This window comes from Pseudorca crassidens, chromosome 19, assembly GCF_039906515.1.
Source record: "Pseudorca crassidens isolate mPseCra1 chromosome 19, mPseCra1.hap1, whole genome shotgun sequence".
Lineage (NCBI taxonomy): Eukaryota > Metazoa > Chordata > Mammalia > Artiodactyla > Delphinidae > Pseudorca > Pseudorca crassidens.
In genome coordinates, this window is record NC_090314.1 from 17,862,016 (window position 1) to 17,878,990 (window position 16,975).

The 16,975-nt window shown below is 36.8% G+C and overlaps 1 protein-coding gene across 3 annotated transcripts in view; it reads right to left on the reverse strand.

The window, feature by feature from the left end:
• Positions 1–16,975, reverse strand: part of TAOK1 (TAO kinase 1) — a 149,629-nt gene that overhangs the window by 11,898 nt on the left and 120,756 nt on the right. For all 3 annotated transcript variants that reach the window (XM_067715353.1, XM_067715351.1, XM_067715352.1), the window contains 5 exons: positions 15,493–15,621; positions 11,286–11,489; positions 9,229–9,468; positions 6,118–6,330; positions 5,043–5,225 (listed from right to left, as the gene is read on the reverse strand). In XM_067715353.1, coding sequence (XP_067571454.1) covers positions 5,043–5,225; positions 6,118–6,330; positions 9,229–9,468; positions 11,286–11,489; positions 15,493–15,621 — 969 coding nt within the window. The remainder of the gene's footprint in view (positions 1–5,042; positions 5,226–6,117; positions 6,331–9,228; positions 9,469–11,285; positions 11,490–15,492; positions 15,622–16,975) is intronic.

Sequence of the window (16,975 nt, forward strand, 5' to 3'; positions counted from 1 at the left end):
TCAACCACTGCGCCACCAGGGAAGCCCCAGGCTGTCCATTTGACCACCTCGTCCAGCCTGTGATTTTCTCCTTTTGTCCCAACGTTTCTCTACCATCTTCTAACCACCAGCCATCTAGTCAGTGATCACCTGTCTCACTCTCTTTAAGTGTGTTTTTGTGGCACTCTCAAAATGCAGAGAAAAAAAACAAATAACCACACTGTTCTGTGACCTGCACATCCTAAGTCAGAGGAATCATCACTGAAGGTAGTCAGGAGCCTGTCCTGACACTTGTCTTAACTTTGAATGTTTCTTTTCAAAGGTGCTAAAAGCCTAAATCTGCTAAGTGTGAAACTTTCTCTAATCTGAAATGATTCAAACACACTAATTTTCCATACTTTGTACTTTTGTTAGAATAATACATTATTCTAATTAAAAATATATATATATCCCAGACATTCTTTCCCCCAAGAGTGTGTGTGTGTATGTGTGTGTGTATGTAGTGGGGGGAATAGATAAGAAAATATTAGCAAAATACTGATAAATGTTGAAGCTGGGTGATGAGTACTTGGAATTTCATTGTACTAAGTCTCCCTACTTTTGTATATGTTTGAAAATTTCCATGAAAAAAAGTTTTTAAAAGATAGGAAAAAAGAGAATTTGTAAAGGAGCATTAAATAATCATGTTTCAAGATATTTGAGAACTTAAGCCAATAGTCATATTGCTATCTGTAGAAATCTAGCTCAATAAATGTTTACTTTCTATGTGCCATTTTTAAGTGCCCTTAAGAAAAACAGTTTAGCATGGGAAACACATGCAAATAAAAATTACAATAGAATATGGTAAGATGTAATAATAGATTTATAAAGTATAGCAGAAATACTAAGGGACGGAGTGATTCACTCTACAGGAGAAGGAGACTAGGGCAAAGAAGTCTTCTTAGAGGAGGTGGTAGAGACTGGATTCTGAAGGAAGAATACAAGTTTACCAGGAAGACAAGCAGAGGGGAAAATATTTTCAGCAGAGAGAACATGTGGGAAAACATGGACAAATGGTAAAAATAAGAAGTGTTTGGAGAATTACAGATCGGCCAGATGGACTCCAGTAAGAAGAGTTTGAAAATTATCGAAAGTTCTAAATACTAGTGTTACAAAGATTTAGAGAGGGCCATTCATTTGAAGATTGAAGGAGAACTTAGATTAAACATGAATGCTTCCTGTGAGGTAAAGACATCAAATTGTTAACTGTGGTGATCTCTGAGTGGAAGGATTAAGGACATTTCTGTTTCTCTATATTTGCCAGGTTTTAAAAAATGACTGTGTATTTATAAAATAATTTCCCCACTCTTTTCATATCTATAGATAAAATACCCAATTCTTTGGAATTAAACTTATTTATCTCTAAGGATTCAGAGAACTTCAAATTTTTAAAGTATGTTATATGTAAAAAATTTTAAATCCATTTACTTAAAAGCACTTATTTTAATTTGAAGGATCTAATAAATGATGGGAAAGCACTCAGCATGTAACTGATCTGAATTCCTTGCATGTAATCTGAAGGAAACTCATGATAAAAATATTAAACACATTAATGCTTATGAACCTTTTATCCAGTAAGTACTGCTTCAATTTCGTTTGCTGATTAGTTTTGCCATTCAAGAAACTCAGAACATTTTTCAATTAAAGAAAAATAAAACCTAAGATTTGTGATAGGTTACACTAATCCCCATTTCTTTTAAAACATGTTATTTATTACTGCAAATTAGAAAGGTGGTTTCACTGGGTAGATAAAAGTTACCATACTTAAGACTTGAGAGGCTCTCGCGACCTATCTTCTTTGAAATCAAATGTGATATTTTTGTGTGAATATTTTCAGTTCCACAAAGAAAGATCCTGTAAGATGTTCCAGTCGTCAATTCTCACTTAAAAACTACCAACCATGTTTGTTGATACTTAAGTGAAATACTGAAAGAAAATTAATTGAAATGATAAAACTAAAAAATGAAAACATTTATATTTTGGAAATACTGCCACTTTTCATGCACATATAAAATTCACAGGGAATCAACTAGGCGCCAATAAAAAATAAATTTTTTTTTAAATTCATAGGGAATTTAACATTTATAGTTATGTTGTCATTTTGCTGAAAATTTTAATGTAAATGAAATATGAGAAAAGTCATAAAAGGACCTTATGTGAGTCAAGTGAGGCCTACTTTTACTTTGTTGGTGCCTCAACCTACAGGAACAACTCTTGGTTCATTTCGAGATTAAAGCAAACTTCAAAGAGAACTATTCATCATGAAACAAGTAATATTCACTCTGGTTCCACCTCTTTTTATTTTCAGATTACTGTTTCTCATCTGTACAACGAGTAAGTGCCAAGTGCAGAAAATACAGCAGTTAAGATTTTTCAAAGTTTCTGTAGAGAGGATACCTGGGTTTGGTAGCTGCCAACTGACCCCAAACTGCTTTACATGCATGTCACTTGAAATGTAAATATTAGCCCTAGTAGCAACTCAAAGCACTATAGATTCATCACCCTACTGTTCCTTTATTATCTGTCATACTAAATAATCTTATGTATTTTCCCTTATCAAAGTAATATAAACCACATTAAAAAAGTAAAATATAGGGAATTCCCTGGTAGTCCACTGGTTAGGACTCTGTGCTTCCACTGCAGGGGGCACGGGTTCATCCCTGGTCGGGGAACTAAGATCCTGCATGCCGCGTGGTATAGTCCCCACCAAAGAAGTAAAACAGAAAAACAAACTATTCTATCATGTTAATATAGCCACTTCTAGCATTACTTCAATTCACTTTAAGTGTGATTGGTCTTTTTTATTTTAGTCAACACATCATAAGCATTTTTCTATATTAATACTGTCTTTGTAGCCATCATTTAAATGGCTGAATAAGATTTTATTAAGTGGCTTGGCCATAATTACTTAATTATATCTCTATCTTAGATGGTTATATATTTTAAACCATTATAAACTATGCTATAATTACCATATTTAGCATCTTGCTTTTCCTATATTTGGATTTCCTTAGAATAAATTCTCAAACACTTAACATTTCCAAAGTACAATATATACTTCCAGAGGGAAGAGATATGGGGACATATGTATATGTATAACTGATTCACTTTGTTAAAAAGCAGAAAGTAACATACCACTGTAAAGCAATTATACTCCAATAAAGATGTTTTTTATATATACACACACACACACACACACACACACACACACACACACACACTTCCAAATTGCTTTGCAAAATGCATTAACATTATATGAGAGTGCCACTGCACCTTCACCAATGTGTATCAGTTTTATGCTCATATTTTACTAGGCTCTGTAGAACATACAGGCTTGGTTCATATAGTGAAATAAGATTGTACCTAAGACACTAATCAGCCCTAACTCTGAACCACTAGGTGGAGCTAAAAATACAAATACACAGTCCTACCCCAGTATCCTTGGGGGAAGGGTTCCAGGACCATTCCTCAGATACCACAATTTGAGGATGCTCAAGTCCCTTATCTAAAATAGTGTAGTGTTTGCATATAAGCCACACAGATACTCTCATACTTTAAAATCACCTCTAGATTACTTACAATACTCTATACCATGTAAATGCTCTGTAACTAGTTGCTGGGGGCATGCAGCAGATGGCAGTTTTACTTTTTGGAACTTTCTGGAATTTTCTTTCCCCTAATACTTTCAATCAGAGGTTAGTTGAATCCATGGATGCAGAACCCACAGGTATGAGAGGGCTGACTGTAAATAGTACTAATATTTCTCTCACAACACTATAGGGAGTTTTCATTTTAGTGATAATTTTTTGAAGCATAAGAGACAGAACTTTAGGTTGAATTTTAATAAGCAAGTTGGAATCAGACAGATTTATGAAATCTGTACATGGGACAAACTAGATTTTTCTCAAAATTTATATGTGTTTATATCTTTCCCATCTTGAATGAGAAACATAAGTGAGACAATTTTTAGAGGCAAGAACCTCTTGAAGAAGCCAGTAATGAGAGCTATGCCAGAAGAAGAGTAACATCTTATTTAGGTGGGTTTTTTTAAGAATGTATTTTTTAATTTAATAAGGAATTCTATTTTTATCACAAGAACTGCAGGAAACAGAGGAAAATCTATGGAGCAATGGTCTAGAAACCATGACAACTTTTATTAAGTTAGCCAAGTACTAACATACAAAAGGATCAATGGAGCTAAGACTATCACCTGTTGGGAACTTATGGCTCAGGAATTCTGGAACATAGCTCTGAATCCTAGATACAATTATATTCTACTACTTCTCATGGCAAAACTTTCCTCTTTATCTTTCAAAATCTAAAAATCTTCTGTCCATCAGTCTTTCCCCAAAATACACACACACGCACACGCACACACACACATGCACAGCTATAATACCTTAAAGGATGGAAAGGAAGTGAATCTGGGGATTTTAGTTCTATTCTCTAATATATCTGGCAAAGAATAAGTGAAAAAAGAGAGAAAGAAAGAAAAAAAGATACATCTAGAAGTAACATTTTCAGCTTGTGTAGAACTGGCTTTACCTTCTGTCCCCTAGTACTCTTCCACCAATCTGTATAGTTCCAGGCCCAGGATAGAAGAGTAAAGTATATATTCCAGATCCTTTGCCCCTGCCTCTCTCAGGCAATTACTAAAGTTCTTTTTCTTCACTATCCAAGTTTTTCTCCAATCTCTTTAGGTAGAGCTAGGTACACAAAAAAAGTGAGGAACATGGAGCCAGAGCTACTCTCTCACAATTCAACTGTCTTCACATAACACCATATCCTTCCTCTAGCAATGACTACTTAACTACATTCCTCTGATGTTTAGAATTCATTAATTATAATAAGGTTTATTACTGAAACAATAATTTTAAAGAAAAACACTACTAAAACTAGAATTAAGGAAATATGGTATGGTGAAAACAATCTAACGCCACCTCTGCTAATATGAAAATGTATTTATAAAATGTTTCTGATGAAGGCAAATACTAGCACAATTAACTTCCTTCTATTATCTATACCTTTTGTTCTAAGAGTGCCCTGCGGAGGGAGACCCTCTGTTCAAGTTCCCGAAGCTCTCGATCATGTTGTGCCTCAGCTTGCATCTTGATTTTGCTCTGATATGCATTTAACAGCTCCAGTTCCTGCTGCAGCTGCATCTTTAAAACCTGGCACTCTGCTTCCTGTGCTTCATCCAAACGCAGCTGAAAGAGAGGAAAAAACCCAGATATATCCTACTGTGAGCTATTTACCCATGACCTATGGAAAGGAGGTGTAAGAAAAGACAGACAACTCTTTTGTAGGATACACAATTGTTCTCTCTTGTATCTTGGAGTAAACATCTCTGGAAAAGGAAGGCACAGTAACCAGTGATGGTAATATGAAGATAAAAGCTATCATGATCTATTAGGAGGATGCCTGAATAATTATATTTTTCTTAAGAAAAATCTAGAATCTGATTAGCTGATGTAAGACTCTCAATCTCTTCTCTGCAATGGAAATAACTACAGAACAGGGACCAGCAAACTATAGCCTCCAGACCAAATGTGGACAGCTGCCTGTTTTAATTAATTAATTTGATAGTCCACTAGTTAAGAATGGCTTTTACATTTTAAATGGCTATATAAGTACCCACATAATTATCCTCAATTTTGTATCACGGACTACAAAACCTAAAATATTTACTATCTGGCCCTTTAAGAAAAAGTTTGCAAAACTCATATAGAAAATATTTTGTATTTGCCTTCACTAAAATGTGAACATTTGGATCCCCAATACAGTACTACTTTTTGCTCACTGCTTAACAAAGCTGCTGCTCTAATCCTCCTATACCGTTGGGATATGTGCTGAACACCTGAGGCAGTGGCAGAGAGCCTATTTAGAACCTCATGACTAAATGTATCAATGAGAATTCTATATAAATCATGCCTACCTCCAAGCAATGCAGAGAACAGGAAAAATATAGATAACCACCACTATTTCTCAAGCTGTAGGAGAGCTATCACTTCCAACCAGTATTTTAATTGCTGGGATTTCATTCAGGTGGTGGGATGAAAGGGGCACTGAATTTGTTTTGCTTAAATAAAATGAACTCACAGCTTGGGTGGACAGCATTTCATTAATGCTGTGGTCATACTGTTCAGCCAAGATGGCTAACTTCCGGGTCTGCTCCTCCTTGAGACGTTTCAGAACAGCTTTGTGCTCACTCTTTGGTGTAGTCTCCAGTAGGTGATTTCTTAATGCTTTGTACTGTCTGGTTTGGATTTTGCAGGTGTCCTGAAACTGCTTTTTTATTTGGAGTTCTTTAGACTGGGAAGGAAAAAAAAGATGTATATAATTTTTAACATATGGCATTTGTTATACCTTATGCTTGTATGAAAATAAAGGCTACTAGGAGACGAGGAGATGAAAAACAAAAAGGTCAGACCGTAAGGTTGCAGGTACAGTACTTTTCCACTTGGTTATTAGGTCAAACCATTGCATTCTATGTATTTTTGTGACAAAATCTCTAATTTAAAACATTAGAATATCAAGAACCTTACTTTTTTCATAGGACTTCAGGTCATACTCATTATTTTACTAGTACATTTAGTTACAAGTAAATTTTTTTTATAGATTTTTTTGATGTGGACCTTTTTTTTTTTTTTTTTTTGCATTACGCGGGCCTCTCACTGTTGTGGCCTCTCCCGTTGTGGAGCACAGGCTCCGGAAGCGCAGGCTCAGCGGCCATGGCTCACGGGCCCAGCCACTCCGCGGCATGTGGGATCTTCCCGGACCGGGGCACAAACCCGTGTCCCCTGCATCAGCAGGCGGATTCTCAACCACTGCGCCACCAGGGAAGCCCGATGTGGACCATTTTTAAAGTCTTTATTGAATTTGTTACAATATTGCTTCCGTTTTATGTTTTGGTATTTTGGCCATGAGGCATGTGGGATCTTAGCTCCCGACCAGGGTCTGAACCTGCACCCCCTGCATTGGAAGGTGAAGTCTTAACCACTGGACCGCCACGGAAGTCCCAGTGGCACCACTCTTAAATACTGTCCTTGGTTAACAAAATTCTTCCAAGTTAGCCAGGAATGGGACAATGACATTTAGACATTCTCTTCTACCTCTGTATAACAGCCTCTATTCTTTTAAAAGTTTTTATTTTTAAAGGATTGTGCCAAGAAAACTAATTATTCCACATCACTAGCCTAATGAGGGAAAAAGAAAAGCTCCTTGAAAAATGTTTTTTCTATAAGAAGAGTAATACTTGTACCAAGAATAAACTATATCCCTCAATGTTTGACTCAAGTGAAAGCAAGATGAATGTAAGTTACAGTTGTTTCTACTCATTTAACACTGACAAAACATCATCTGGATGCCAGATGAAGAAACAACAGAGCAGGCGTATATCCAACCCATTCCATAGACATAGTACCCCAAACCCCCCACCCCAAATCCTAGTCAAATTACATAAGTGCTAAAACTGAAGTCCCCCTACCTCCCTTTAAAGTCCTGGAAAAAGTTGGAAGAGGCAACCATTACTTAGGTAAATAAAAATGGATAACTTGGCATTAAAATCAAGTCAGTTTTGTTCAAATTGAGTAAGCAGACAGAAATACATAACTAAGAGGAACATGATGGTTTTCTTCCCTAGTAAAGTAACAGAACAATCTCCTTTATGGAAAATCTTGAGCTCATCTGTCATCAGAAGGAGACATTCTATTCTAAATCTGACTACAATTGTGAAACATTATTTTTTGCCTCACGTTTTGTATAGTATCTGTGAAGATTACACTAGTATTTACAAGCTTTCAAACTGAAAAGGCAAAAACAAAAAACAGGAATGGTTAAACATCAAACAACTCTATGCCAAGCCCTACAGAAATGCAGTCATATTAAATTTATGGTATGATGATAGAAAACTAACAAGTTTTCAGTCTGGTTTATTTCTGGGTGCTGCTGACTTTAAAACAGTCATTAATTTCACAGACATGTTATTTAACTAATCTTTTGGTGGGAAATTGTCTATTCTATAGCCAAAAGAGTATATACCTCTCCACTACAAAGACAAAATAAATTTGAAAAATCATTATGAATTCCGATTTTCTAAGCAATGACTAATGAAGATTATGTGAGTAGTCAACATAAGCTACTCTGTAAATGATGTTAATTAGCTGTTCGGAAAACAAAGTGAAATTTTACTCAGGTTCACAAGGAAAGGGTAAAAACATCTTAACTTTGCTTCTATACTTTTGTTCAAGACAGCTTGTTTGAATGGAGTTGAGTGGGAATCAATAGGTACCATTCGGTGTGGTGTAGCTTCTAGATTTTGACACAGATTACCCCTGTGAATGAATTTCACTTCACTCCAGGACAGTTATTCAGATAAGGGGGTAGGGTTTTAAAAGAAAATACTGTGTTGGGCTTCCCTGGTGGTGCAGTGGTTGAGAGTCCGCCTGCCGATGCAGGGGACACGGGTTCATGCCCCGGTCCAGGAGGATCCCACATGCCGCGGAGCGGCTGGGCGCGTGAGCCATGGCCGATGAGCCTGCGCGTCCGGAGCCTGTGCTCCGTGACAAGAGAGGCCACAGCAGTGAGAGGCCCACGTACCACAAAAAACAAAAAAACAACAAAAAAACAAAACATACCCCAACTACCACGCCATGGTCTCACCTACACTACCAAATACATAAAGAAAATAAGCAGAATGGGAGTAACACTGTGGTGATTCCACTATTCCTCTTAAGATAAGCACACACAGTGAAGGGAGAGGGGGTAAAAAGGCATTTTTTTTCATTCACTGGCTTCTGTACTGACTAGGAATTTACTGTCTTTTTTGGATACAAATCACACTAGGAGCAAATAAGATTCCAAAACTGTATTACTTGGAACAATAAAGAGAAGCCAACAGGTTAGTTAGCATGTTGACGTGTAGACTGTAATGTCAGCATTGGACATTTGGGTACATTAAAATAAGAACTTTGATTCTTATTTATGGCATTTGCTACAGTTAAATTTTTTTTGGTACTCTACTGAGAAATACATGAGCAAAAGTCTGTAGCTACAGACACTCCATGTCAAAACTAATTAAACATGCTTAAAATGAAAAGAAAGAGGTTTATTCAATTTCTTTACGACAGATTTCTGTCTTAGACTTTTACTGCTTATATGGATGCCTTTTATCCCTATTCTCCTTTGTCAAGAAGCTTAGGCTAAAGGTACCTTCAGACTCTTAGGCTGTTGTCGAACCTCCATGACATGCTTTCGCCTTAGTTCTCGTTCTCTTCGCTTATTATATTCCAGCTGGTTAGTGAGCTCAGTTTGATGCTGCAGTCTGATCAACTCACAGCGCATCTTCTGAATTGTGTTGAGGTGGCGGAACTCCAGTTCTTGCATGGACTCATGCTGTCGCAGCAGCATGGCGTGCTCTAAGTCCTTTTGAGTCTGTCTTTTATTTAACTCCTAATCCATAACACAAAAGACAAAGGTATAATTTACAATGCTAGGGAAAAAACTCCTAAGAAATAGATTAATCAGGAAGTAGATGTAATCCTCAGATTCAATAATGACTGCATAGTAAATATTAGATTTTATGACCTTTACAGCAGTAAATGGGCAATTAGTAGCACCAATTTCCTTATTCTATTCATTTACTATTCATTAATACTATTTTATGCAATAAGCTTAAGACATAGCAAATCTATCTCAGTAGGCTGAATGTCCTTCCTTCTTTCTTTTCTTTCTTTATTGTTTCCCAATTTTGTATCTGAAGAGAACTCGTAAGCCATTCTTTGAATTTCTTCAGAGTATCCTATTCAATTCTATTACAGGCAGTATACCCAGCACAGTATAGTGAATAAGAACATGGATCTGGCTCTGCTACCTATGAGCAGTCCTTGGGTTAATTGTTTAAACTCTCTGTGCTTCAGTTTCATCACTTTTCAAATGAAGATAATAATATTGCTATTTCACAGATTTAATGTGAGGATGAAGTGAGTTCACAAATGGAAAGTTCTCAGAACAATACCTCACACATGCTGCTCAACAAATGTTCTAATTCTTTTTTTTTTTTTCAGATTAAAAAGAACAAGCATAAAACACACACACACACAGAAGTCAAACCTACCCCCTTTGCCCCTGCAAACCCCTTCTCCAGAGGCCAACAGTTTGGTGCAAATGCTTCCCAACCTTCCCCATGCTTATCGTGAAACATCTATTACACAAAAACATACAGTTTTAAAAACTGAATAACATACATTATAGGCATATAATGTGCTTTCTTCACCTAACAATATAATGGATATACATCCAGATCAGATCAGTATATACAGATCTTTTTTTTTTAAGTTTCATAGTAAGCTTCTGCTTTGCAATACCATAATTTTCCATTTTTTGCTTGATAAAGAAATTTTCATTAAATGTTTATTCATGATGCATCATATAATCATGTTATTATTTCTTTAGGATAGAGTTCTAGGAGTGGATTTGATAGATAAAAGCATATCTATCAATATATCAGTATCAATTTCTATTCTTAGCAACACTGCACATTTCCCAATGCCACTACTAGGATTCAATGTTGCTAGTCTTTATATTATTTAATTGATGCAACTGTTTTAATTTGAATTTATTTAATTATTAGTGAATTTGAACAATTATGCTATACTTGAAGTTTATTTTAAGCCACTCTTGTAAATAAATTAATCTGTGCTCACAGGTATCCCTGATAGTGAGAATATGTTTTCACTGGCATAAGAGTTTCTACATTTGCTCAATTAATAATTACATGATTATAAAAAATGTGTTAAATGATAACACATACTTAATGGCACCCATTTCAGTTCAAAAGGTATAAAGTATCCAATAATTTTATGGTATTTAAAAATGAACACCCCTCTCATTCACAGATTTAATATGTATTTAATAAATATTTATTGAATACCTACTATGGGTCAGATACTAGGGGGATATAAAGACCGGAACAAAACCAGTGACTTTAGAAAATTTCCATTCTAGGCAGGACGAGAAACTTACCCCCAAAAAGTGTGTATGTGTAAGAGAGAGAAGTGCAGAGAAGAACATTTAGAGAAGAAGGATTTGGACATTAGGGAAGGCACTTCTGAGGAGGTGGTATCTGAGGAGAGACATGAAGGGAGGAAGCAAGCCATGTAGATAATCTAGGGAAGAAGAATTCAGGCTGAGGGAGGTACAAGTGCAAAGACCCTGAGTATGGGAAATGACAAACATACTTTCAGGAAATATTCTCGTTTCAAACGTACCTCCCTGACAAGGTCCTGTTCCAAGTTATGGCGCCCAAGTAACATTCTTCTCTTGAAGCGACGGCATTCCAGCTCTAGGTATTGTCTCTGACGCCGTAGAAGATTAGCCTCTTCTTCTGCTTGGAAATGCTGTATATTCTCCTTCTGCTTTGAAAGCCACTCCTGTTTTTCTTTTTTTGGGGTGCTCTGATTTTCATTCAGCTCCTGGCAACATAAAAAACAACTCAGTTCGGGCTTCCCTGGTGGCGCAGTGGTTGAGAGTCCGCCTGCCGATGCAGGGGACACGGGTTCATGCCCTGGTCCGGGAAGATCCCACGTGCCACGCAGCGGCTAGGCTTGTAAGCCATGGCCGCTCAGCCTGCACGTCCGGACCCTGTGCTCTGCAATGGGAGAGGCCACAACAGTGAGAGGCCCGCGTACCGCAAAAAAAAAAAAAACCAAAAAAACCAAAACTCAGTTCAAAATACATAAAAATTAATTGCATGAATATATCATCTGGTATTTGGTGCATTTAAATAAAAGTACTTAATCTGTGTCCTTTCTAATGCTCAAGGCAGGGCAATGACCTTAAGGAGGTAGGTAATATTTTCCTTTTCTTGAGTTAACCGGTGAAATAGGACAGGAAAGAGAAATGTATGCTAGAAAACATGCATACCTTTTAGCTTTACACAGCTACATTTATGATGGTTACTAGTTTTAAAAGAATACAATATTGGTAAATGAAGTAAAACACATCATTCTTTAAATGCTTCCCAAGAAGAGACATAAGGCAGTGCTTTCAGGTAAAAATTATTTATATGAATTAATATTAGGGCAAATATACATCTAATGTGTCACTTCTTGGTTTCTGACATTCTAAATATTAAGTTTTTGGCAAAATTATGGATAGACTCAGTATAAAAGACTTAGAAATTAAATGGAAAATCAACAAAACCATGGGAGAATAGAAACCCTTTTTATGAATCGTATTTAACTAAACAAATCAAAACCAGTGCTTTTCTATAGCATTTAAAATATCACCTTCCACGGTCCTGTGGACACAAGGGGGGGGAAGGGGAGGGTAGGAAGAATTCGGAGATTAGGATTAACATATATACACTATCATGTGTAAAATAGAGAGCTAGTGGGGAACATGCTATAAAGCACAGGAAACTCAGCTCGGTGCTCTGTGAAAACCTAGATGGGGGAGATGTGGGGGGCGGAGGTGGGAGGGAGGTCCAAGAGGGAGGGGATGTAGGTATACATATAACTGATTCATTTCATTGTACAGCAGAAACTAACACAACATTGTAAAGCAATTATACTCCAATAAAAAAATAATAAAAGTGAAAATAAAATATTACCTTACATGTGGTACATATATACAATGGAATACTACTCAGCCATAAAAAAGAATGAAATAATGCCTTCTGCAGCAACATGGATGGACTCAGAGATTATCATACTAAGCAAAGTAAGTCAAAAAGAGAAAGACAAATACTATATGATATCACTTATATATGGAATCTAAAATATGACACAAATGAACGTTATCTACAAACAGAAACAGACTCACAGGTATAGAGAACAGACTTGCTGGTGGTGGTGGGGAGGGAAGGACTGGGAGTTTGGGGTTAGTAGATACAAACTATTACATATAGGATGGACAAACAACAAGGTCCTACTGCATAGCACAGTGAACCATATTCAATATCCTGTGATAAACCATAATGGAAAAGAATATGAAAAAGAATATACATATGTAGAACTGAGTCACTCTGCTGTACAGCAGAAATTAACACAACATTGTAAATCAACTATACTTCAAAAATATATATATATTATCTTACAAACTATCTAAATGAAAATGCATTTATATTGGGCCAGATGAGAACACTGACAATGCGCTCAATGAGGCAAACTCTAGGATGATAATTAATACTAATATATCTTCAACCTAAAAAGCAACAATGTTGCACAGTATATAAATAAGCCATCTTTCCTAGGTATAAGATAATTTTTCAAAGACTCCTAACCTTATGGTCCTTCCCCTGGTTTTCAAGAAAGAGATCAGTTCTTTATAACTTTAGTTCATAAGATATACAAACACATAAAAAAAATTTTAGTAGTTCTAAACTTAAGGGTATATGTGTACACACGGAAGAGAAAGGGCACATAAATAATCACCTGGGTATATTTTTCAAAATCTTTTGCCAGGGAACTTCTCCACTAAGATTCTAGTATATCCCTTCCTCTATGCTAAAAATGATTGTTTTAAATGAACTCACACACATAAATACACACTAATTTGGCTTCTAAAAGAAAACGAATTTATTAGCTGGACTACCTGTTATATGCTTAAAGGATTACCTAAAGCAATGCACCCATAAAACGAAAATCTCATTTCACTGGGAAACGGATCTGTAAAACTGCATTTTGTTGGATATTTATTTACAGTTGGGGACCTATTTACAGTCTTTTCAAACCCAATGTGCCAATATAGAGTTTGGCTTTTGTATTACAGTCACAGGAATATATTACAGGTTATACCCTTTAGAGTTAGAAAAATCTTTTCAATGAAGCTCAGTTGGCAGCGTATACAGAGCAAGCTTTTGTGCCAACAATATGTCCATAATAACATTTAAATAAGTGACTATAAATTCCTACACAAACAAAAGCATTACTAGCAAAGAGATTACTATTATTTTATCAAGACCAATTAATTTATCAGTGCCCTAATAATTAATTACATGGACTAAAAATTTCAGTCAATCAGTCTGTAAAAGGGGGTCTAAATTGAGACATATCATTTCTCTCTCCTGACTACTATCCTGAATAGTTACCCCCTTTCAGAAACTGCCTTGGAACAATCAAGGTGTTCTTCAAAGTCAGACTACATCTGCTTTTAAAAGAAGTTCAAAAATGCAGCACATGGAGAGCAAATAAATATGAAATCGTGGAATCGTAAATAAATAATCAGCATGTTTTGCTATTAAAGAAAATGTGATGAGCAAATATGCCTCTTATCCTTACTCTATGAACAAATTATTGTAATCTTCTGAGCCAAAAGTAAGAAGGAATGGTCTAAGTTTTTCTTTTTCTTTTAATATATTTATTTATTTTTGGCTGCGATGGGTCTTCGTTGTTGCACGCAGGCTTTCTCTAGTTAAGGCAAGCAGGGGCTACTCTTCGTTGCGGTACACGGGCTTCTCATTGCGGTGGCTTCTCCTTGCAGAGCATGGGCTCTAGGCGCGTGGGCTTCAGTAGTTGCAGCACACAGGCTCAGTAGTTGTGGCTCGCAGGCTCTAGAGCACAGGCTCAGTAGTTGTGGCACATGGGCTTAGCTGCTCCACGGCATGTGGGATCTTCCCGAAGCAAGGCTCGAACCTGTGTCCCCTGCACTAGCAGGCGTATTCTTAACCATGAGCCACCAGGGAAGCCTGGTATGGTCTACTTTTAGAAAAAGAAATGTGTGGCTTCCTTTCACAGCTCAAGTATATTTTGGGAGGGGCTCCCTTCCTCCCCAAAGTAGCGGGGGCTGGGGCAGGAAAGGGATGCTGCAGGTGACAATGAGGGCCTGGTCTCACCCTCCCTCTCTCAGCTGCCCCTGCCCTGCCAGTCCCCACCTCGGCATTGTGGCTCCCCTGTAACCTTTAATCTCATCTGTCTCGAGGGGAGCTCTGTCTGTCCGCGTTATTTATTGCTACCCCTGCCTGGTCTCTTGCCCCCACACCTGGCCCCAGGGCCTGTACGGAGGGACATGAAATAAATGTCCTGAAGCCCAATACCCGTCTAGATCCTGATGATTTCAGACCCGTCCTTGGGGAGCCTGCCACCCGCCTCCTTGCCCTTTCCTGGGTCCTCAGGGATTCTAGCCCTGAGCCCAGGCCAGCCGCCCTTAAGTTGCTTCCACATCGATCACAGCTCAAGTATTTTATTTCTCGTGAGTCAGTTATTTAGTAAGTGCATACGAAAACTATTATAAATAAAATAATTTATATTTTTAGGAGATGATTCTTTTTAGATCCTACTCAATTGAAGATATCTGTTGAAGAGTAACTGTTGAAGAATAACTGATTAAAGTTTGCCTTCATTCAAACTGGTAAACATTTAGTGGCCACAAACAACAGAAGAAGAATTTATCCTAATGGTTCTATGAGTCAATCAACATCAATAGATAAAATCAATAAGTAGACAACTGGCGTGAAAATTTTTATAAAATAGATACCTCCTTAAGCTGTTCTTTTCGAAGTTTATATTCTCTTTTCTGGGACTCCAAAAAGCTGTTTAGTTCTTTCTTCTGTTGGGCCTGAATATGTTGCTGAAACTTTTTCTCTTCATTGGCCATCACTTTAGCCTATGGGAAATTTAAAAAATGGATCAAATTAGTTAAGTAGATTCAAAGCAACAGTTTAATATATACCACTAAGGATATTTTTACCCTTAAGAACATAAAATCAGTATAAGCATTACCAATACCAATTACTCAGCATCTTATTATTTGAATTTCAGAGAACCAGTAAAATGGAACTCATCTTTAATATGCTGATCTTTTACAAAATCAAAATGTTTTCACCTTTTTAAAAATTTTACATGTCCTCCCCCAAGAAAATAAAACAGATATATATCTATCCACAAATATAATTAAGTAATGACCTTTTATCTAGATTGATTTGTATATTAAATAATGTAATATACTCCTCTTCAAATTAAACCCTGACCTTTTTTTTTTTTTTTGCGGTACGCGGGCCTCTCACTGCTGTGGCCTCTCCCGTTGCGGAGCACAGGCTCTGGATGCGCAGGCTCAGCGGCCATGGCTCACGGGCCTAGCCGCTCCACGGCATATGGGATCTTCCTGGACCGGGGCACGAACCCGTGTCCCCTGCATCGGCAGGTGGACTCTCAACCACTGCGCCACCAGGGAAGCCCCAAAACCCTGACCTTTAACTTATATATTAAGTAATATGAAAATATTAAATATTAGATACATATCATACTGTTTTATTTTTGATTATATAGGCAATGCATATTCATTGTAGATCATTTAGGAAATACAAGAAAACACAAAAAAATCTTGTATGATTTTACCACCCGGAGATAACCAATATAAACATTTTGGCGCACACCCTTCCTATTTACTTCTATGCATACATACATTTTAAATAAATCTGTAATCATATTGCACATCCTGTTTCATGATTTGCTTTTCTAAATATGTATCTACCTCTTCCCGAGTTATTAAAAATACTACCCCATGTCCAACAGGATTCTAAATATCTATACATTCTTTCATCAAATTACTTCAAAAGCAAATAATTATTTACTCTGTAAATTATTTTGCCAAATTCTCTATTATGAGAGAGTAGTTCTTCTATTTTAGGGGGAAAGGCTGAACAGGGTAACTATAATAAATAATGCCTCAATGTGGACAAGCCAGACACATTTCTAGATATTGTGTGAATTTACAGAGAAGCTTACATTTTACCTGACAAGTGTGACTATCAAAATAAAATTTAACTGATGGGACATCAAAAACATTAAAAGAAAAGGTCTCACGTAACAAGAATCCTAAAAAAATATACTTAAATCATATAGTAAAATGACACTTATTTGTAAAAAAACAAATGGGCTGGGACTTCCCTGGTTGTCCAGTGGTTAAGAATCGGCCTTCCAATGCAGGGGACGCAGGTTCAATCCCTGGTTGGGGAACT